This window comes from Crinia signifera, chromosome 8 (genome assembly GCF_055691185.1).
Source record: "Crinia signifera chromosome 8, ASM5569118v1, whole genome shotgun sequence".
Classification (NCBI taxonomy): Eukaryota; Metazoa; Chordata; class Amphibia; order Anura; family Myobatrachidae; genus Crinia; species Crinia signifera.
The window spans coordinates 135,265,674-135,290,317 of NC_139224.1; the positions used below are offsets into that span (position 1 = coordinate 135,265,674).

The 24,644-nt window shown below is 45.3% G+C and overlaps 1 protein-coding gene across 3 annotated transcripts in view; it reads right to left on the reverse strand.

Moving 5' to 3' along the window:
* The window catches only part of NMNAT2 (nicotinamide nucleotide adenylyltransferase 2), a 44,533-nt gene extending 22,327 nt beyond the window's left edge, over positions 1-22,206 (reverse strand). The window contains exons 1-3 of one of the 3 annotated variants that reach the window (XR_014454470.1): positions 21,907-22,206; positions 5,178-9,561; positions 4,487-5,104 (exon numbers count right to left, since the gene is read on the reverse strand). Coding sequence is in view for 2 of the 3 variants with exons in the window: in XM_083157212.1 (XP_083013338.1) it covers positions 8,100-9,530 (1,431 nt within the window). In the remaining variant the exon portion in view is untranslated. Of the gene's footprint in view, positions 1-4,486; positions 9,562-21,906 lie in introns of those variants that run through there. The other 2 variants (XM_083157212.1, XM_083157213.1) reach the window with 2 other exon arrangements.
* Between the last annotated feature and the right edge of the window lie 2,438 nt (positions 22,207-24,644).

Genomic DNA, 24,644 nt, shown 5'->3' on the forward strand with positions numbered 1-24,644 from the left:
TAGCTAATACCAATTAAGAAACATTTCATCCCTATCGGAGAGCTCCCTATAATCCCATGTTCTACAAGACAAAATTAATTAATTGTAGTTTACAATCTGTAATAACACAATCTACGCTAACTAAACTGAAATCTATTTAATAAACCCCTGAAAACAACCTACCGGGGAGACTGTGGAGCATGATGGCTGACAGTCATTAGGTTGACACCATTAGGGCGACATGGGAAAAGGTCGACATGTGAAAAGGTTTACATGGATCTAGGTGGAAAGGTCATTAGTTCGACAGGTCATTAGTTAGACAGTGTCTAGGTTAACAGTCAAAAGGTCGACATGGGGTTTTTCACTGTTTGTTGAGCCAACATGTGCCGACAGGCAGTATTTCATGCCCTACCATCCACATAGCGAGGCACCGTGCCCGAAGCATGGCGAGCGCAGCGAGGGGATGCGGTGCACTTTAAACTGTGTCTATGTCGACGGTGTTGACATTTGGGCCAAAAAACTGTGAAAAACCCCATGTCGACTGTCAACCTAGACACTGTCGAACTTATGACCTGTCGATCTAATGACATGTTGAACTAATGATCTTTCGACCTAGAACCATTTCGACCTTTTCCCGAGGTGACCGAGACCATCGACCTAATGACTGTCGACCATCATGCTGTAGACCAAATGATCCCAACCCGACTGTGGTGAGTACCAGCTAGTGTACTGGATTCTTCTTTTTTTCGGATATGGTCGCAAACCCCCCCAATCCCCCTCTTCTCCAACTCACTCATAGTGCTGTAAAGCTGTACAAACAATTCTGGGGAATAATAATAATAATAATAATAATATTGTGGCCTATTTGTTCTAAGTAATGTTTTGAGTGGTTCTACCTTCTAGGTTAAAAAAAAAATGATGTTATTCTATATAGCTTTATCAAACACATTATACATCATCCTTCCTGTATAAGTTATATTGTGTGCTGTCATTTAAAATAATAATATTCAACATTTAATTTGGAGGGGATGGGTACATAACTGAGGCAAAATGTAAACATTCAAATTTTAGACACCATCATCTCAACAAACACGATACTAATATATAGCCAAAATGTAGACATGGACTATGGCCCTCATTCTGGTTGGTTTGCAAAAGCAAACTCCTTCTTTAATGGACAAAACCATGTGCACTGCAGGTGGGGCAGATGTAACATGTGCAGAGAGAGTTACATTTGGGTGAGTTATTTTGTTTCTGTGCAGGGTAAATACTGGCTGCTTTATTTTTACACTGCTATATAGATATTAGTTTGAAGTACAAACCCCTCCCAAATCTAACTCTCTCTGCACATGTTACATCTGCCCCCTTTGAAGTGCAGCATGGTTTTGTCCATTAAAGAAGGAGTTTGCTTTTGGAAACCAACCACAATCAGGCCCTATATAGACAATCAAGATGTAGACATGGACTATACGTAGCCAGTCAATAGGTAGACAGTCCTAATGTAGACATGGACTATATGTAGACCATTAACACATAGACAAGGTCCACGTGTAGACATGGACTATGGAGGTTATTCTGGTTGAGTCGCTCAGATGCAAATTCGCACCCTTGCGAGTCAACCAGAACCCGCCCTGCGAATGGTGGTACACCCGCCCCCCCTCGCAGAGTGTGTTCGCGCGCAATACCTGCGAAGGGATGATTAACATAAACATCCCTTCGCAGCCTGTGGGGTGGATCACCCACATCATTTGATGAGGTGGAAGGTGCACGCATATGTAAGGGACTTTCAGGTCACTTAGATTTGCGTGCACCCTTGGGAGGAAGTGGGCGGGCAGCTGACATCCAGGGATTTCCATGCCTTAATTATGTCCCTGTCAATAATTTGACTGTCTACATGGTTGTCTATATATAGGATCTTATTCTGGTCCGTTCGCAGCCAGCGTTCCTTCACACGGGGGCTGATGTTTGGCGTATGAGCTGGGTTCAGCGAACAGTCTGTTTACCGTGGCCGCACACACCCGGTTCCAGGGATGTCAGCTGCCCACCCCCGGCACCGATGTTACGGCCCGGTTACCATGGGAACGCCCAGCGATTATCCACCCGACACCCCCCGGTCGCAGCCTGGGATTTGTGCACCCAGCGAACAGTCTGTTCACCATGGCCGAACGCACCTGGCATATGCACATGCGCAGAAATGCGGCTGCACATGCTCATACGCCAAACATCGGTCCCCACGCGAATGAAAGCTGGCTGCGAATGAACCAGAATAAGGTCCTATATGTAGACAACGTGAGGCAGTCAAATTATTGGCAAGGACATAAGGCATGGACATAAGTTGGACATTCAATATATAAACCACTTAAAATTTAGACCCAGTCAAGGTTTTGACAGTAAAAACATAGACAAATAATAAGATCAATAACCAAAATATATACTGTACAGTCCTAATACCGAGTGCCATCCCCTTACACACAGTATGCTGATGCCAATGAAACAGTGGAGTTGTTCCAGTGCACATATGTACATACGGATTACATATGCTAACAGTAATGACGCTAACTGAAGGAAAGGCACAAGTTCACAAAGTCTGATACAATTAGCACGTGACATGTACAGACATATTACTGACATTCTGGAATAACCATTTACCCATGACAGGTTATTTTTCAGGGAACCTTGCTGTGCAAAGAGCACTATGTCCAGTGACCTTGGAATCCAATGCGGGTAGTAAGCAGGACCCGGATTAAAAGGCAGTGTGAACGGGTGACCTGAGTCATCCAACCTGGGTTCCATTTCCAGCATAGGGAGAGCCGGATTCCCGTCATTTGGAGATGATGTCATCTACTAGTGCCAGCAGAACAGGTAACAATGCACCCATATGCAGCATAAATGGCACCAACCAAATAACCTGGGTTGGAGCTGCGGTGTGAACAGGTTATGTGTCGGGTCTGATCCGGATAAAGAAGAATGTTCCAAACCCTGGGTTGAACCTGGAAATTTGGTGTGAAAGTGATATTAGTTTCATTGCTATTAGCATGTGTAAACTGATCACTATACATACACTAATTGACTGTGTGTTCTTCCCTCAGTTAGTTTAATAACTATTAGCATATGAGAACTAACTGCAATCTTTCCATTGCTATTAGCATGTGTAAGTTGCATGCAATCAGTAATGACGATTGACATAGATTTGACTGTTTTAATGGTTGACAATCTTGCTGTCAACATTTTGACTGCCAACATTTATTTTGTCACTGTCGTCCCACCCCCAATGTTGACTTTTAGGTTGTCAACATTGGGGGAGGTATGTTCCAAGCACTGGCAGGACATCATGCCGCCCATCACGATAAGAGCTACCCTTTGTGATCACCACCTGGACTTCTGGGTATGTGCAACGGCAGTTCCCCTATGCATGCGTAGCCATGGGGCATGCTGGGAGGAATCTGTGTCAGATCCCTGCGACAGCAATGCAGAGTAAAGCCCATAGAGTTTTCAGATTTTTTTTTTAAAGCGGCAATCATTTACACAGATAAACCAGGGTGATTTTGCCATGATTGCCGCTTTAAAAAAACAAAAAGGGAAAACTGTGCCAAAATCTCTCACTTTCTGATTCTCACACCCTAGTACATTTGGTCCCTAGTATCTATCGTTATGTCGACAGTCAAATAGGCGACAGTCAATAAATCAACCACTTATTGTCCACGTGCATTAGGTCAAAACGATTTTTTTTTACATTTCTTTATTTTTTCCACTTTTACCCAACTTTTTCATCATTGATTCTCCATGTGGACTATGGCTGGGAATAGTAACCTGCGCTGAACTCAGTGAGGCACCGTGCCTGAAGCTTGGCTAGCAAAGCGAGTCACGCAAGGGGACGTAATACACTAATTGGGGTCACATGTCATGTGTTGACTATTTCCATGTCAACTTTTTGATTATAACGACCTTTTGCACGTGTTAGCATTTAACATGTCAACCTTTTGATCATGTCAACCTCTTGCATATTGACCATATGGAGTTGACATATTGACTATTGACATAGGTATGGTTGACACAATGATCCACACTAAATTATACTGACACTTATAAAAAAGAAAACAAAGACACAGCGGTGTAGTCACACTCAGGACTATACAAAGACACAACAATATTATTATAATTACATTTTATTACTTTATGATATTACATAGCACTGTAATGTGGAAGCATACAGAGTGGCCGCAGCCATTAGCACACCCAACAGGTGGTAGCTTATCTGTGACCTTATGCAAATGCTGCTACATGGTCCCCATGGAACATCTGTGTGGCCAACTGTGCAAGGTCTCAGACACTCACTCACAGTGGCGGATCCAGAGGAGGGGCTGCAGTTGGTGCGGCTCGCCTATTTGAATTTTGAGTATCAGTCTTTGGCAGGTGCAGTTTCTACACCCTACCGTGGCCTTCTAGCATGACCACTGAATGGACCATTTTTGTATGCACTATTAGCCACCTCCCAGTTACCCCCCATCCCCCCCCCCCCCCCCACAGGGATGCCAATTACTTCTCTACCAAGTCTGATACGGTCTGACCCGATCGCAACCAGAGCTTTGTGCGTACACACCATGTGACACGTGCGATAGGGGTTTTCCAAAATGCAACTACATGAACATTACCATTGTGTCTCCAGTGTTGTACAGCCTGCCAAATGTGTCATATTAAACTACTACTACATGAAACAATACATACACAGTCACATTGACATTGCATGCAATACACGTTTAATTATTCTCTTATCCGGAAACCCATTAATCAAAAAGCTATGAAAACCAGAAAGAGATAAATAATTCTTATTAGTACTCAGTGTTAATGCCATATGCACAGAAAAGACCAAGTGGCTCCTCCTACTCCCACTATGAGGAGCTCTGTTCACCAATGAGATGAGGAATACTGGAGGCAGCGTAGGGATTGGCAGGGCTCACCTCTAAATAACTAAGCATTGGATCGGAATCGGATGCAGATCGCAAGGGTTTTCCCGATCCCATTCCGATGCGCATTCACGTATCGCAAGGCAGAAAGTCTTGTCTGCCTTGACTATATAGTGCAGATCTGCACTATATAGTCAGACTTGTATGCAAATCGGATGTGCCTTCAGATACTATCCACGATCCGATCTGATCGGATCGTGGATAGTATCTGAAGGCACATCTGACCGTGTGTACACACCATTAGTCTTTTGGTAACCAATTGCAGCATTTCATTTATATCGATCTATTTTCACAAGAACTACATAAGTGACGTACAGTATTGCAGTCTCTACTATAAAGGGGAACTATTAGGCGGCATAATACAATTCAATGGGTAGTAGAACAGAGGAATGAGAGTCGGTGGGAGGTACATCTTGTGGATCTGGTGGGGGTAGAGTAGGGCGGTTGCACCCACTGCTAAAAAAAATATATTATTTATATTATAAGTATTATTGGCTGTGTAGTTAGACATAAGGTACTGTATGAATGCACTAAGAAAGCTGCATGCTGCCCCCTGCTGCTTATATCTTTAGGTGCAATTAAACCACAGGTTAGTGATCCAATGGCAGTTGAGTACCCAAACACAAGCCTCTGTGCGTCAATGTCTGTGCAAAGTAAACATCAGGCCTCATGCAATATTCAGAAAAGACTCCAGCTCCCTCCATTCATGGGGTTATACTGTATTTTGGTAATTTGATCATGGTGGTATTTTAACAAGCTTTAGTAATACTGTGCTGGGCTTTGTATTTATATACTACAAGCCCAATATATTGCGATACATATTGTGAAAAATAAAAAATCAGTAACTACATTAACATAAATGAGGTTTATAAGGGCATCTATCTTCTACGGGATCACACAGAAAATGATCTTGGTCTTTGCGGAGGATACAGCAATGTGGATCCATAAACACATCAACGTATTTATCTTATGAGGTCAATATAACTGGTAAGCTGCCCCCCTCCCCCTCCCCAAACATAAAATGTGCATTACAAGCTCCCTTGAGACCCTGGGGTAAATGTATGAAGCTTTGAGAAGTGTTATATATCCTCATAAAGAACGTTATGTGCAAGGTGATAATGGTCCAGCCAATCTGCTCGAATATGTAAATTGACAGTTAGGGGCTGATTGTCTGGAGTATTATTACCTTGCACATAGGGTGGCCAGTCCCGGGATTGGCGGGATCCCGGTATTTGGCCCCTAAAACGCCAGGATTTCAATCCCGGGATTGGAGTTTCTAATCCCGGGATTTTGGGAGCGCGTGCTCAGATGCTGCCCGGCTTCTCCCTTCCCTGACAGTGTGGCTCTGTGCAGCGTGACAAGGCCAGAGGTCACGCTGCGCAGGTCAAGCAGCATCTCCCAGTCCTCCGCATGATGCAGTCTGCATCGCCCGCCCGACTCTTGGATCCTGCTGGCGCCCACTCACCCGCCCGGCTTCAGTGATCGGCCACCCAGCCCACCCTCCCAGCTTCACTGACCGGCGACCACCCCCCCGGCCGCACTGCACCACACGTGTAAGTATATATGCGGGGCGGCCGGGGCAGGTTTTTTAATTAGGTAAGCCAATCCCGGGAATCCCGGGATTGGGCATTTTTCAATCCCGAATTCCGGGATTGAAAAAATGACCCTGGATTGGCAACACTACTTGCACATAACATTGGGTATTCAATGCCCCTGTCAGCGAGCAGTGCCGTTAGCTCACCGTCAGAGTATTCTACTCCCTCCTCTTCACTCGCCGTTTCTACCTCGCTGGTTCCATTCGGTGAGGCGAAAACGGGAGGTGTGGCCATGAAAACAGAGGGGCTCGCCATAAAATGCAGCAGACTCACTGCATTTGCGGTGAACCGTACTGTTTAAGGGGATCCTCGCCGTCCTCTGAACCTCGCCTTCTTGAATACGGGGAGGGGTTTGGATGGCAAGGATGGGTTTTCGTCGCCGAAAATAAGCCATCCTCGCCATAGAAAACCCCCTCACCGTGGCATTGAATACCGCCCTTTATGGGGATAGATACCTCTTCTTCAAACTTCATACATTTACCCCTGTGTGAGCAGTTCCTTAGATCACACTGTTGTAACACTATCCCTGATTGCAGGATACACAAATGCATTTATACAGAATTACAACTGCACAAATACTGCCACAAGAGCGGTTGGAAGAGGTAACTGATCTCTAATACACAGTATATAAAGCAGTAACATATCACTGACATGACAGTATTTTCCACAGAGATGATAAAGTTATTTATATGAAATATCACAATATTTCTTCAAAGTCATACAAATTGCAGACTCAAGACTTGAACCGGGAGTCGGTGCATTTGGTACAGTTCTCCTCTTTGTCCTTCATGTTAGATGTTTGCTTGAATACTTTCATTCTCCATGCATCTGATTGTAAATCTTTTTGTAAAGTACTTACAAAGTATTTGGCTGAGACAATTATAATCATTTGAGCAGGATGACTTCAGGCAGCATTTAAACCCTACATGGACATAGTTAAAGTATCCCAGTTAACGTGTACCTAATCCAACTAATTGGTTCTACAGAATGGTTTGAGAGATGGACAGTACAGCTTTGCTATCTGGCCACAATAGTCTTGGGTTTTCCTTTTGTTCATTTCTTCATTCCTTTCCCCGTTTTGACATTATACAGATGCATACAATTTGTAGTCAGTCACTATCAGATATATCGGTATCCCCACAACAGGTTCTTTATTGCATCCCTTTGTGCTTCTGTTCTGTATGTATAGTTTGACTCTCTTAATTGGCCATACGGTGTATAGGTGACCTTATTATCTCCACAGAGCATAGCGTAAGTTGGGGGGTTTGGTATGAAATGTCATCAGTGAAAATGTCAAGAAAATGTCAACACCAAATGTTGACAGGTAGGAAATGTCAGCCATCAAAATGTCGACATCAAAACGTTGACAGGTACGAAATGTCAATAATCAAAATGTTGCCTATTATGTTAGTATTTGACGCTAGCATCTGTTGTCTAATTGTAATTCAAATGGCTTGTAAACCTAGGATGGTTCACTGATGATGCATTGCCATGGCAACCTGGAGCCATCCCATATTACACCAGGTCACTTCATAACCAGTTAGCTAATAAAACCTGCTTGTTAAATGCAATGAAGTACAGAATTATAAGCGATATTCTGCAGAAACGTGAGCACGTCAACAACGTCTTTGAGGTCTATACAAGTCTGTAAGGCTTGTTCTCTTGCTTGAGTTTTAATTCTTTCGATTTTTGACATTGTGGTCTGTTGATCGGTGATGACAGAATTAATAAGGTTGTTCACTCCGAAATGTTCCTGCCCCAGGATATTGTTCCAGCGTCTGTGCCACCCTTCCAGTTTGTTTTGTACACCAGGAATTCGAAGATCATTATTTTCACTCAATGACCACATAGCAGGTGGGTAAAAAGGCGGGGATCTGAATGGCTGGCCCAAAATATTTTTACGAAGTCTTCCCAAGACAAAATTTTCTTCAAAAAAGATAACAACTGGGGCGGCTTTTTCAGGTAGAACTTTTTTTACTTCTTCAAGAGCGGGGGGAATATCGCTTGCCGGCAGGAACGCTAGTGCTTGCAGGAGCCTCAGTTTTAGCGCAAATTCACTGTTTTCTCCATATTCCTTTGCTAAACCGGAGCGTCGAATACTGCCCCAAATATATTTTTCCAAATGAAATAAAGAACACTTGTGAGTACTTCCTCTAAATTCACTTTTGACAGCATTTATGGCAGCTAACTGGAAATCGGTCAGAATATACTGTGGCGCTAACTCGATATCATATTCCGCTGCGTAATCTTGCAAATCCTGCAGGAATCTAGTGTAGCATTCTTGGTTTTTGCTGGAAAGCAGGCCATGCACCAAAGGAACAAATGTTTGGGTCACTGCATTCGTTCCAACCACGGCATGAATTGTGCACAGATGTTCGAAGAGCGTTGGACAAGTTGCGGATGGCCCATCCAGAATCCAATAAGGCGCCTGTTGGAGTTTGCGCAAATTATCTTCGGTTGCAAACAATAGAATCCTTTCATTGCCAAACGTGATGTCTTTTGCAAGAAAACGAACGTCATTTACTTCTCTTAAATTAATAGGCACATTGATCTCGTGTAATGATGTGGGCTTTGGAGCCATGTTTTTTCTGCGGATTCTCCTGACAACTTGTCTCAATGCCTCACTGTTGGGCATATATATTGCACTCGTCGCAGGCATTGATGATGTAACCGCCTGTATAATTTCAGCAGGAGACTCTCCTGTATTTTTGGCACGATATTTAATTTGCGCCCTTGCATCTGCTACATCACTTTTCTCCATTCTTGGTAGATGGTTGTGCATTTTTTCTGAGCGTAGTCTATGTTCTCCTTCAATGAGAGTGGTACAAACAAACCCAGTACAATGTCCGCTGATTCTTTCAATACAATGCCAGTACCAGATGTCTCCTCTTTGCTTGTTCTTGGACAATAAGTAGCCTTTGGACTGAAGTAACATTTTTCCTTTCTGAGATGGCACTAGACGACAAACCTCTCCGGCCATTATGATACTCATAAGCGGAGGCAGCCCTAGGATTTGCGTGGCCCTAGGTGGAAAAATTAAAAGGTGCCCCATAAAACAATGTCACACTGCAAAAAACTAATGTTGAGTTGTGCACAGAACAGACAGATACTAGTTAGATGAATTGCTATATACAAGATAGATAGATAGATAGATAGATAGATAGATAGATAGATAGATAGATAGAGACAGATAATGAGATAGAAACATGTAAAGGGCCCACCAGGGGAATGCAGTGGTAGGGGCCCATGCCTAACTTTTCCAAAAGCCACTCTGAAATAGTTTTTGAAGGATGGGTGGGGGGTGGGGGTATAGGATTGAATTAGGTTAAGAACATATATTTAAAAAGATAATAAAATAAGATTAAAATATATATATATATATATATATATATTGGTACAAACATTGATGGTCAATATTTAAGGCCACTGATGATCAGTCTATTGCGACTATGGGGTCAATCACTTGCAGTGATCCGAATTGGGCACCTGCCCCGATGGCCGGGGTTTGCGCATGTGCATTCTTGCGAATAAGAAAATCCCGACAGCGAACGGCCGCAACAATTACACACTCGACGGGCCATTCGTAGCGGGGAGGGGGTGGACGATGGCTGGGACTAGCCATGGGAACGCACAGCGTTTTATTAGCGTCCCCATGAAAATTAATCGGCGTTCCCATGGGTACGCGGGGAGGCCGATGACTGCCGGGGGCGGCCGGCTGATGTCACAGGTTGTTAGCCGCCTGCCCCGTCTTCATCCCGGCGCTAACAAATAAAAGTCAGTTGAGAAGGCAAGAGACATCATTCGATGGTCGTGACTATCCAATGATTTGTCCTGCAGTGGAGGCATGTGAGGGTGTGTGTGTTTTCATTACAATGTTAAAATGCCAACACCAGAATGTCAACAGTTATTATGTCAACAGGATAAAATGTTGACATAATAAATGTCTGTATGTATAGAATGTTGATATATGAAACATCAGCATTGGCAAAATATACATTTCTGCATTAGTTTTGGGGTTAGCCTTAGGGTTACGACTAGGACAAACTTACATTAAAAACTCAGCACTGACATTCTGGCCATGTTGACATTTAATCAGCCTTGACATTATGAACATGTCAACATTTCATTGGTGTCGACATTATAAAGAAGTGAAAATACTGATCGGTCTGGCATGCCGGATCGTCAGGCATGTCCGCCCGATATTTTCTAAGATCAGAGTTGGCCACATTAAGCAGTGTAGACACTGATACGGCCAACACACCGACATATCCCTTGTTCCATCACAGCGGAGGAATGGGGCAATATCTCCTCACAGGGGAGGAACACAGATAATGGACCTTATTCTGGTTCACAAGCAGCGATATGAAGTTCGCAGTGCTGCGCATGATTTTAACATCACCCGACGCTCGTCCAGCCGCCCTCCCCCCTCGCTTGCATAACCATCAATTCGCAGCCTTGTGTGAGTGGACCAAATCATTCGATGGTCGCATCGAATGATTTGGAGTGTACATGCAAAACTAAGGTACTCTCAGGTGCCTTAGATTTGCGTGCCCCCTGTATGAGAACAGGGCGGACAGCTGACTCCCAGTGATGTCAGCTACCCGCCCCCAGCAGTCGCGTCACTGCCTCATTTCCATGGGAACGTCCAGCGCTTTCATGGGAACACCCATGAAATGCTGGGTGTTCCCATGGGCGCATCTACCTGCTGCCGCCCCTCCATGCCCCCACCCGCACTGGTGAGTGCGAAAGGGGCCAGCTGTGCCCATTTGCACCCAGCGTCTGCACATGTACAGAAATGCGCATGCTCAGACGCCAAACATTGGAACCCCGGCGAACACGCGGGGTACCGAACGGACCAGAACAAGGTCCAATGTGTGGTCATACACATGAGCAGCACGGATGGTGTAATGGTTAGCATTACTGCCTCACAGCACTGAGGTTATGGGTTCGATTCCCACCATGGCTATAACTGTGCGTAGTTTGTATATCCTCCCCGTGCTTGCGTGGGTTTACTTCGGGCACTCCGATTTCCTCCCAAAATCCAAAAATGTACTGGTAGGCTAATTGGCTCCCAACAAAATTAACCCTAGAATGTCTGTGTGCGTGTACATGTGGTAGGGAATATAGATTGTAAGCTCCACTGGGGCAGGGACTGATGTGAGTGTTCAACTATTCTTTGTAAAGCGCTGCGGAATATGTGTGCACTACTGTATATAAGAAACTGGTAATAAATAAAGAAATAAATACACTGTGTGATATCTCCAATTTATCGGATAGCCATTTTATCTGACAGCCTGAAACCTATCAGTCAGACAAGCATTTTAGAAATACTTCCCTAGTAAAACCCTGGTTTAAAATCTAGAATGTATGCATGTGGGGAAGACAGTCACTAGAGGAAACTGGTAAATGATTGGTTGGCTTCAGGAATATTATGTAATCTCTGCATCCAGTTTATCAGTTGTGCAATGTTTATGAATACCTAGGTCTGTGAATGCTGTAAGTCCAGAAATGATTTTGGCAGCTCAGTAAGAACATCCATTTCATTGTGTACAGGTTCCTCTCTATATAAGCTGATCCTTTCACAGAAATATTCCCTGACTCTGCAGTATTAAATGTAAATATGCTTTGCTACAGACTGACATTCAGCTCCAGTACGCCGTACACCTCACACTACAGAATGAGAGAAATAATTGAGGTACGCTGGAGTCCATGTGAGAAAACCCAAGAAAATATCTTATTTTGGTCAAAGAAGATTCACAAGATGGGCCCGATTCAGACCTGCTGGCTGGGCCGAGTATATTCGCTGCCTAGCAAGCAGGATAACGCTGTCTGAATCCATACGCACGCGACCGCACAGAGGAAAACTCAGGCCGAGGGACTTTGCTGAGGTCCGGCCAGCATTGCTATGGGGGCACCCACCATTTATGTGTGCACGCCAATAAAACGCTGGGTGTCCACCCTGGGATGACCCCTGCCTGTCAATCAGGCAGTGAGATGAAGGCGCTCGCTGCGGAAGAGTGCACATGTGCATTAGTGCCTATGTGCATGCGATTCCCCCACCATCGGGGACGGGGTCGAATTCGGAAATGTTCAGTGATCTGGGAACCCAGGGAGCAGCCTGTGGTTGTAAATGGGGTATATTTAGGACCCTTTTGGGAAGCAGGGTGTCATTTATCACACTGATAATAAGCAGGAAATAAACCATCCTTGCATATTGCAATTGTAAATAATGTCCAATTATCTAATATTACATTTAAGCTATAGATTGTATAAGCTTACGAGCAGGGCCCCCCGACCTCTATAGTGGTCTGTTACTACCCAGTTTCTTTTATCAATGTTGTTTCCAATTATAAAGCGCAACGGAATCTGCTCCACTGTATAAGAAACGGTCAATAAATAAATAAGATGTCATCACTGATGAAAAGTTAATGGTCGTTCCCTAGAAGCCACTATGGGTTTAGTATGATAAAACTGCTTCTACTACAGAGCGAACTTCCTGTCCTCTGGCTTAGTAAGAGGAAGAGGTTCGAGTATAAGCTCCAATTACTGTGGGTGAAAACCGACCATTGTGACCGCTGACTAGTGTTGGGCATCAAACATCCATGATTCAAACACATTGTCTATGACCAATGTTGAGTTCTTTTACCATTGATTGGAAAGAACTAGATGGTTTCTCATCATCGATGATGCAAAAGCAACAATTTTTTTTTAATAATAAACAAAGGTTAGCTCCTCCCCTGGCAATCTCATGAAGCATCACCCCCAGGGTTTTATTGGCCCACAACTTACTGTATTGTAAAGTAGGCATGACCATCAGTGGGTGGAACCATTAATGATTTCCTAGCAGATGGCTTCACACCATTGAGGTTACCCCTCATTAGAACCATCGATGGTAACCATCAATGCGTAACCTATTGATGGCTATCCCTACTTCTTTACAGGGGTCTACAGTAGGGGATGGAAGGGGCAGCTATGGAGGCAGTCTGTGGGCGTGGCATTACAATCACATGATTGTTGGCATGATGACATGATTCCACACAAAATGCATTACGAAACTGCCCAGATGGTGTAGTCAGTGGACATCGGAAGAGCTACATAAGAATCTGAAGTTAGATGATGTACCCAGAGGGTAGGCAAATGTCCTGGTTAATTGAATTAAGCCTTTTGTGTGAGGAAACTGTGTTTTCTGTGTATGGTTTGTTCTTGGAAGAGACAAGGGGCGAAGTCAGTCCTGTAGAGCAGCGAATTCAGCCACCTCTGACGATGGTGGGCTTCTGCGCATGCCCTTAGCCGCTAATTCGCATGTGGAAACCCGCGCAGCGAGTGCCTTCAGTTACATTTTCATTTACCGGGATGCTCGCTGCATGATTGACAGGCAGGGGGCATTCTGGGGTGGACACCCGTCGTTTTATGGCAGTGCCCACAAAAATAACAGAGCACCATTTATATTATATGCATGGTTTCTATATTTTGTGCAAATGTAAACATCTATATTATGGGGGGGGGGGGGGCTGCGGGGCTATAGTTAGCCACTGCCATCTGCCCCTGCCGCCAACGATTCTGTCTTGCGGGTCCCAGCTCTCCCGGCTCCTGCTGCTTATCAAAAAAAGTGACATTCGGAAAATGGCTGCCCCCATACGAAAGACAGTTTTTGAGGATGCTAGAGGAGGCGGCCTCCTCTAGCAACCTTAAAAATGGTCTGCATTATGGGGGGGGGGGGGGTGCAGGGCTTTAACCCTATGGGAAGGGGGGTTGTTAACACTACTGGGGTGGTTTGTTAACCCTACTGGAGGGGGCGCTGGCAAAATTTTCAGCAGGGGGCCACATAATTAATAGTTACGCCACTGATCTGGCTCCCCGTACTACTGAGTTTGGTGACATCATACAATGCACAATGCTGCGCACTACAACTTGTCCTTCCCTGTTCTAACCCTGCAGTGGAGTAAGTCTATCCACCTAGTAGGATCAGGAGAAACACAGGCAGCATTGACTGAAGCCAAAATACCAGGGAGGTGCATTGGTGAAAGTGACAGTTTGGAAGTGCTGTCACTCATTTATGAACAGGAAGTTATTAATTCTAAAAAACCCAGAGATTATGAATTATTCACTACACAATGTAATTGCAATATTAAAGTGTAGATGCTCTTATGGCCCACTGTACTCAGCAGTAGTGCAGCGGATTTGTATTACATAGCATTCCCTGCCAATAGGATAATGATCAACTTCCTGTTCATGGACAAAGCACTAGGGAGAAAGCAAAGAGGGTTCCAGGATTTATGAAATACAGACATAAGGTGCCCATACACATGTCCGATATGAGCCCGATTCCGACGGATCAGTGGCTGTCTATTCTTTTCAAAGGGTTTTTTTTTTTTCCCATTCTCCTGCCTCCCTCCTTCAGCACGCCAGGAGTATTACATGCGATAAATCACATTCGATTTATCACATGTAAAAATTGACACATCAAGTATCAGATCGTATCTACTGTACCAGGGAGATGGCGGGAGAGCTCAGTGGAAATTGGGGCTGTATGGGGGGGGCCTCAAGAACAACTGTATAGCCAAGTGATCCATAAACCCAATACATTTAGATCTTTAGTCTAAAATGTATACTTTATAATACAAATGAAATAACATGAATGCTTATTAATTATATAATGTTACCAGTTATTTATATAACAAACAAACATAAGCTCCTGTGTATGCAATAACATATTAATGAAAGTGGATATGGCCAAGGCAACAAGGGCCAGATGCACTAAGCTTCAAAACGTATAAATTGGAGAGTGATAAACCAACCAATCAGCTCCTGCCTTACATTTTTCAAATCCAGCCAGTTAGGAGGTGATTTCCTTTTTAACACTTTTGAAGCTTAGTACATCTGGCCCACAGAAGAATCATACTATGACCTGGGAGCACTACTGTTACGCACACTATGACCTGGTTCCACTACTGTGGGGCACACTATGACCTGAGAGTGCTACTGTGGGGCACACTATGACCTGGGAGCACTACTGTGGGGCACACTATGACCTGGTACCACTACTGTGGGGCACACTATGACCTGGTACCACTACTGTGGGGCACACTATGACCTGAGAGTGATACTGTGGGGCACACTATGACCTGGGAGCACTACTGTGGGGCACACTATGACCTGAGAGTGCTACTGTGGGGTACACTATGACCTGAGAGTGCTACTGTGGGGCACACTATGACCTGGGAGCGGTACTGTAGGACACACTATGACTACCACCACTGTGGGGCACACTATGACCTGGGAGCGGTACTGTAGGACACACTATGACTACCACCACTGTGGGGCATTCTATGCTATAGGAGCACTGCTCTGGTGTGCATCTCTACTGTGTGGCATTTGTACTGTATATTGCAGTACACAACATATACTGTATTTCTACATATTTATCAGATTGCAGTCTGTCAACTTTCATTTTAGTGGTGATTGAAAGTGGCTGGAATGGGGTAATGCTGGAGGACAATGACGATGGTGGTATGAGGGTATGTGAAGAAGATGAAGAGACTTGAGGATGTTAATGCAATGAAATGGTAGGTGGCCATAAACATGTTTTCTGCACAGCACTGTGCATACCCACTGTAGCGGGTCACTGCAGATAGGAGGTGTCTCTAGCATTGGGGGCCCCTTCAACATATGTATGGGGCCCTACAAACATCTAGTAACTCCCATGTATCTAGGTCAAGTTCCGATAAACAAACCTTTTCAGTTCTCCCTAAATAGCAGAATAACAATATAAACATATAGGGGGTTATTCTGGTGGATTCGTTCGGATGCGAATTCACATCCTTGCGCATCAACCAGAACCCGACCTGTGAATGGTGGTACGCCGGATGTGGTGCGCACTCTCAGGGCACTTTTATATGTGTGTACATTCTAGCAGAAATGGGCGGGCTGCTGACATCCGCTGATGCCAGTTGCATGCCTCCGGTGCCCACGTCACCAGGCGATTATTATAGGAACGCCCAGCATTTTCACATTTTCATGGGAACGCCCATGAAACGCTGGGCATTTCCTAGGGCAGGGGGTGTGGGGTGGTGACGATGGGCTGCGCCTATTGGAACGCCCAGTGTTTGCACCCGTGATGCACATGCGGGGGGGGGGGGGGGGGCGCTTCCCGTACAGGGCGCCACAGTTCTGAGACACCACAGAGGTGTCTTAGATCTGTGAGCGCTTGTAACATCATTCGATGGTCGGTGACCATCAAATGATTTTGTCCCTGCACGCAAGACTGCGAACGGATGTTTATGCAAAACATCCGTTCGTATGCCCGCGGAGTGCGAGGGGGGGGCGCGGCCGTGCAGGCAGCGTTTGATGGACTCGCAAAGCTGAGAAATTCACAGCTTTGTGAGTCACCCAGAATAAGGTCCTATATCTATATGTAACAACGACAATGCCTTACAAGGCCAAAGTACACCCAGAATCAATACATAACTGTCTACACACAATGCAGGCATGGACCATTGGAAGTGGTTGCAGGGTTTCTAGGATGACTTATCATTAGCACGTACATCATGTCAGATGTTGCAGGGTCAATGTTTGTTATCTGATTCCGGAAGAATAGACCCTTCTTACTTGTCTAGTATGAGACCTGCAGAGCATTGCTGTGTTCCAGCTCCACTGGGAAATGCGCCTTCTGAGTTGTACTCTGTTGCTGCAGAAGCAGATCCCCCCTCCCCCATGTTACCACTGGCTCACAGGTCATCGAAATGACAATCTAATTAGGGATTTCTGGAAAGCCCAGAAACAGCAACAGAACTGCAGAGCTGGCAGGTCTCTCCTTGTTATATAGAACCTACAGTTTCCATGATGCTTCTTAACATTTCTGCCAGGGGTTTTAATTCCGTCGTTCTGCTTCTGTTTGAGTTCATTATTGTATTACTGTACAAACAGTTCTAATTCACTATGAGTAATCCTCACATATTCATACCTCCCAACATCGGCCAGGCCTGAAGATCGACACCAAAACTTTTTGCCGCTGTTGGGGGCATGGCCAGCGGCATGGCATGGCCTGGCATGGCCAGGGCTTACCTTCCCTCCCGGAATTGCTGGGAGGCTCCCGAAAATTGGGTCCCCCTCCCGGCCCCCCAGGGAAGGTCGGCAATCCTCCCGCTTTTGCCTGGCAGCCCCCGCACCCCCCTTTCTTACCGCACTAATTACCATTTTTTTCACGGGTCCGCGGCAAGGGGCAGGTCTAAAATGATGCAAATCGCGTCATTTTAGCCCCGCCACCTACTCGCGGACCAAGCGAATCGTGGCATTTGCCTGGATTGGGGGCGGGGCTTTCAGTCATCAGCCCCATCCCCGCCCCCTGACCTGAAGATCCGGCTGTCCTCTCCGGGCTTCTCCCAGAGAGGCTTCTCAAAAAGTTGGCAAGTATGGATTAAAGTTCTTAAGGTGACTGCCAGATGGCAGTGCCAATGTAAGTTACGATAAAGAACCATTACTTTACGTACATTGTGCGCCAGCTGGGCAGCCTAAAGCCAAAGTCTCCTTCACACGCCACAAGCATTAGACCCTACATCCCAGTGGCAGTATGACTGGCGAGTCCCTGAGCGCCCATACACGTGTGTTTAGCAGCATTTCATGGGGAGCTACATGTGTATTAGCCTAGGGCACCTGGAACATTTATTCAGGCTCTGTGCATTTTGTTATGTATCATGCTATGTACTAACAACCTATATTTCACAGAAATCAGCTGCAGAATGCTAACCACCGCTGCAGATCAGTCCCCATTATAATCAGCGAGGACTATAATATGACCCCTATGCATAAAACGCTTTTCAAAGTTTGGCTTCTTAGGTTTATGCCATGGTTAGATGACATAAACGGATTTATACCTATGGAGGCATAGTCACAGCTTCTGAATATAACACTGGGCACACGCAACATGAAGCTGGATACACACTAGGCGATAGGACGTCTGATTTGGCGGATAGAACCAACATATGGGACACATCATCTATGATGTACCCACTATGTTGCTGATGATGTTTGCTCCGGCACGTCATCAACATCCTCCATTGTACATGCATACATCGCTAGCAAGGGCCCTGCTGCTGCTTCCATCGCACCAATGCTGCTGGTATCACAAGCGTGTATGCGGGTGCACACATCGCGTAGTGTCTACTAGGGAGGCCAATCCTGGGATCGGTGGGATCCTGGGATTTTGGCATAAATTAGGTGGGATTTGAATCCCGGGATTGAAGCTCTTAACCCTGGGATTCCGGGATTACTGCGGCTATGCAAAATTCACTGACCCCCCCTGGTGGTATGGCTGTGCACAGCACAGTGTTACGTGAGGTCAGGGGTCACGCTGCGCAGCCCAGCCGCCGGCATGCCATTTCTGTGTCTGCTGTATTCGGTCGCCATGCTGTGCCGCTCCTAGAAACCCGACTCAGCCTGCTGTGAAGACCAGAGATGGTCCTGCTGCTGCCTGTCACCAACGATGTGTAAGTGACAGTGCAGGGCAAGGGGGATGGGGAGGATTAGTTGAGATCTGTTGCATTTTTTTTTTATTAGGGAGGCCAATCCCGGGATTGAGCATTTTTTCAATCCCTAATCCCGTGATTGAAATAAATGCCCCGGGATTGGCATCCCTAGTGTCTACCCAGCTCCAGAATTCCTGGATGAGTCTTTCCCAATTCTGAAAGACTCCTCCATTGTGCATGGAATGCAATATGCAGGTGACATTGGTTATTGCTACCATTGGGGCGGAAGTATTAACCCTGTTGAAGCGATTGAGTGGAGATATAGCGGAAGGGTATAATTTTTAACTGCCATTTTTCAAACATAGCAGATTGACTTGTGACTTGTGTGTTATCCCCTTCTACTTTAAGGGGATTATTCTGGTCCCTTCGCACGGACCGTACTATAGCATGGGGACCGATGTTTGGCGTATGCGCAGCTGCATTTCTGCGCATGTGCATACCCCGGGTGAGTGTGGCCCCGGTGAACAGACTGTTCCCTGGGTGCACGCACCCAACATTGTGGGCGGGGGGCGTGGGCGGATAGTCACACCCATGGGAACGCCCAGCGTTTCATGGGCGTTCCCATGAAAATGCTGGGTGTTCCCATGGTAACGGGTGTTAACTGCCCGCCCACTTGCTTCCGATGGCCACACACTTCTAAGGTTCCCTCAGCGTAACCTTAGATGTGCGTGTGCCTTCCACATCATTCCATGGTCAGCAACCATCGAATGGGGGTGTTCCCCCACAGCCTGCGGATGGATGTTTATGTAAAACATCCATTCGCAGCCCCTGCAAACGAACGTGGCGTGCGAGAAGGGAGGGCATGCGCATGGTCATTCATAGGCAGCGTCTGGTGGACTTGCAAGGCTGCGAATATGCAGGCCCTGTAAATCAGCCAGAATAAGGTCCTATGTCCACTTTATCTCTTCACCAGGCTTACATCTGCCCCATTGTCCTGACACTTATCCATTGTTGATTCGCAAAGCTGCGAATAATTATTAAAATAATCAGTTCCCCATGGCCGCTCGCACCAAGCGGCTGCACATGCTCATAAATGTTTATGCTCAGTCACGAAACATCATGTGAATTCGTATTGTGCGTGAGAACCTGAATAACCTCCTTAGTACATAGAGGGGACATTATCATTCATAATGGAAACATCCGTCACGATGCTGACTGTGATACATACTGTTGGCCCTTTAGTTAGAAAGTATTATGTTGTACAGGTTGAGTATCCCTTATCCAAAATGCTCGGGGACCAGAAGTATTTTGGATATCAGATTGTTCCGTATTTTGGAATATTTTATATGTGAATGAGGTATCTTGAAGTATCTTGCATTTGTGTTGTACAAACACATCAAATACATGGAATACACACAAATATTTTATTTGTGCATGAAACAAGGTTTTAACCCTTTGCAGTCCAATTTTTTCTACATTGAATGTTGAACGATGTTAATGTTCTTATTTTAAAGTGGCTCCCCATTGGATCTGCTACTAGCGCTAGGGCTGTTGAGCCTGACTAGACGTTGGACCTGAAAGGGTTAAAACATTAAACAAAGTTTGTGTCCTATCTCAGACACTGAATTGAAATGCCAAGCCATCATGTCCTTGCAGTTATTTAGTGCCAGTTACATGCTATTTCCCCAGTAGTGCCAGTTACAGATGTAGTCGGTAGGTTTTTAGCAAAACAACAAAAAAATAAAAGTACATTTTGGAGACTATGGTTTTCGGAATAATTTGGTTAAGGGATACTCGACTTGTATTATAAAATGGGTAAAAAGGTTCCTGTATCTATCTGTGACACAGAAATACTATACCTCATTACCTCACCTGTGCTCCTGTCCTGTTCTTCCCTTCCTCTACTTCATCTTCAGTCTCCTTGACATTTTTTACACCTACTTCTGAACTGATGCTGATTTTAGTTCTACCAGCTATACCCCTATTTATACTGTAGCTTTCAACACACCCTGTACGTTACCTTGTAATTTGTTTTTTGTTTGCTATGTACGGCGCTGCGGACACTTTACGGCGCCTTATAAATAAACGTACTACTATACGTGTTACATAGAAATAAATACAAGCGGGATCTCCATAGCCAAGAATGGGGTGATTGCATTGCCAGCGAGAGTTACAACCCAACACATTGCACCCAACTGCTTTTTTGGACCCCATGCAATTAGTCTGTTAATGACAGAACATCGCTTGAGCTCGGTAACTCAGGCAGACAGATGGCAAGCTATTAGGACATACAGAATCCACAATACAAAACAACAAATATCTCCATCAAGCAAATGCTGTGACATCAGCCGTCAGGGAGCCCTGTGCACCACAAACCTGTAGAGAGGCCAGCAATTGTCACCCGCCTGAGGTTCCCCACACCCACTTTTACACCCAGGATCTCTTTGTTTTAATAGTAATTATGCAGGAATTCAGCCTTCATACATGGACTGCTAGCAGGCACATACAGAGCTGTTAACCCTTTCCAGCAGTCATACCTTGTAACCAATTCATGATACAGACATGGAATAAGCAGGGTATACTATCAGACAAAGCCACTGTGCTGTACACAGTTCTATTGGAGGACAATGAAATGACATTTTTATAGGATTCCTTCCTAATATAATCCCCATGGCATGCAGTTTGGGGTATGTTGTGACACCGCATTCTCCATCATGGAGCAATGCCAAGACGGCAGACGCAATGGGAAGACTGAGGGCAGGTTAGGAAGCATGGACACCTATCGGGGAGATGGGAGGGATGGTGGATGGGATGCAGGAAGACAGAATGTGGGAGATGAAGGAATGAGCAGGAGACAGGGAAGAGCACACACATATAGGAGAAGGAGTCTGTGCAGCCACTCACCGAACATCTGGATGTGTCCTTTTGTGATGGGGTTGAAGCTGCCGCAGGACAGCAGAATAACATGGGTTTTAGTGGTCTCAGCCATGCTGGAAAGGGCAAAAGATGGGTGGGTGCGGAGAGGGGGTAGCCTGTGGGTGGGGGCAGATTTCCAGCACAGGAGTGTGGGGAAGGGGACTCTCTAGGGTGGTCGGGTAGCCTTTGCCTCTGCAGAGAAAGGTAAAAAGGCAGGCTGCTGCTAAGCACACAGAGGGAGAGGAGGGGAGGAAAGAGGCAGCACGTCACCACTCCCCCCTCCCCATCCCTCTCCTTCCTCCCCGTGTAACCCTTCCCCTTTAACTTCTGCAGAGCCACATATTCACCAGCTCTGTAGGAATCAGGGAATCACAAGAATCACTGATAATTTCCCTTATAAGTAGAAATAATTTGATAAAGCTCAAACATTGGAAACACAGCACTGATTTTTGGGGGATAGGGAAGTATAGGAGTTGACTTGGGAGGAAGCCCCCCTTAGCAGATTGGGGCAGGGTTGCTTGAGTCATCAGTGATGACATTGCTCTGTGGGGGATATGTAGCAAAGCTTGGAGAGAGAGAGAGAGATAAAGTACAAACCAAACCGCTCCTTTTCAAACACAGCTTATAACAAGACAGGAACTGATTCCTCTCCACTTTATCTCTCTCCATGCTTTTATACATATCTCCCTCTGTCACCTGACTGACCTGACCAATCATCACCAGTTCAGTGTCTCTGCTGCTGCTCCTCCTGTAGGGCTATTGTTACGATACTGGCTGCAAGCTGGCAACAATGTTGGTGCCATCCCTTTAGCATCGTGCCCATAGCATAGGTGGCGTGACAGGGACACAGCACAGTACAGGCAGAGGTAAAGGGGCATGGCACTAGTGATGGCATTATTGTGTCCCCTCGGACAGCCGGCCCTAGCCTAAATGACGCCCTAGGCAATATTTTGGCTGGTGCCCCCTAGCACCATCACTAGTGCCGCCTCTGACCCTGCTCCCCTTTCCCAGCACCATCAACACTCATCATAGCAGTCATCATTTTGGTGCTCCTACCCACAATATTTTAAATAGAAACAGTGCACACATTCGGTGCGCAGCCCAAACAGGGGTGTGTTCTTGCTGGGAAGGGGCATGGCCACACAATTTTACCCCCAATTCAAATTATGCCACACAGTAGTGCAACTTTATTCACATTATATCATGCAATGGTGTCCCTTATTCACGTTACATCACTCTGTAGTACCACTTTACCTTATATACATTACTCCTCACATTATTCACATTATACCCTTATCCTGAGAAAATATTGTATTTTAACCACCTCCATGGCCACACTGCAACCCAGCACAAAGCAGTGTGTGCTGGGCAGAGGAGAAGAGCTTCAGCTGCTGCTGTCACTCAAGGGGAGGGGGCCGGGGCCCCCACTGGGCCCTCCCATTAGACTTTGGCCTGGGTAATTTGTACCCCCTACCCCTTTCTCTCGGCACCCCTGATAATACCACACAGTAATGCCCCTTACATATGACACACATTATTAATGTCCTTATAACCATAATGCCCCTTACACATTATGCCAACCTTTATTACCCTTCATACACATAATGACACACATAATGCCCCTTACACATATGTTGCACATTATTAATGCCCTTATACACATGACACACATAATGCCTGTTACACATATGTCACATTATTAATGCATTTATACATGACACACATAATGCCCCTTACACATATGCCAAACACTATTGCACAACCAACCCACCCACAGACAGCACTCGCACAGCCGCTAACACTGTGACCTCTGCCTCTGCTTGGATACAGATGTTTCCTCATACATCTTGCCTCAATAGTCCATGCAGCTCCTGGCCAGTTCTGCTAACGTTTGGGGCCTTTTTTGCTGAAAATTCGTCTTCTTTGCAGTGTTATGACCAGCACACACAAGGAGCTTCCGATGATTAAAATGGTATGCGGCATGCCTATATTTTGTGTGCGACTGTGGCCGTACCTGCATACGGAATGCTATGTTACAGTGATTTCCATGAATCCACTATTTCATATGCAGAGACAACCTCACTCACACACAGAATATAGGCATGCTGCATATCAGAAGCTGCTGATGCCCCTAGGCATTCCAAATGCCCTAGGCAATTGCCTAGTTTGCCTATGCCTAAGGCCGGCCCTGCCGCTTATACTCTAAGTGGGTGGACCAGGAGGGTTGCACGGGGATGTGGAAGAATTTGCCACTTTTAAGGAGCTTCCCAGCTGTTCTAGAGCTTCCAAGCTGTTCTGGAGCGTAGACCAGTTCTACATTGTTATTGCTACAGGAAACTCCAACTATATTATAAGCTGTTCAGGTTTCCTATTAAAATACTGCCTCTTTTATGTCAAAAATAAATCTTGACAGTGAAGGAATGTTGGGCCTGTTGTTATGACTTTTTGTGTAGGAAAATATTGCAATAGCAATCCTATTACAGGTTGAGTATCCCGTATCCAAAATGCTCGGGACCAGGAGAATTTTGGATAACGGATTATTCCGTATTTTGGAATATTTTAATATTTCAATGATGTATTTTGAAGTATCTTGCATTTATGCTGTATAAACACATAAAATAAACACAAATATATTTTATTACCACATAAAATACACACAAATATATTTTATTTGTTCAAAAAACAAGGTTTCAAAACATGAAACAAAATTTGTGTACTATCTCAGA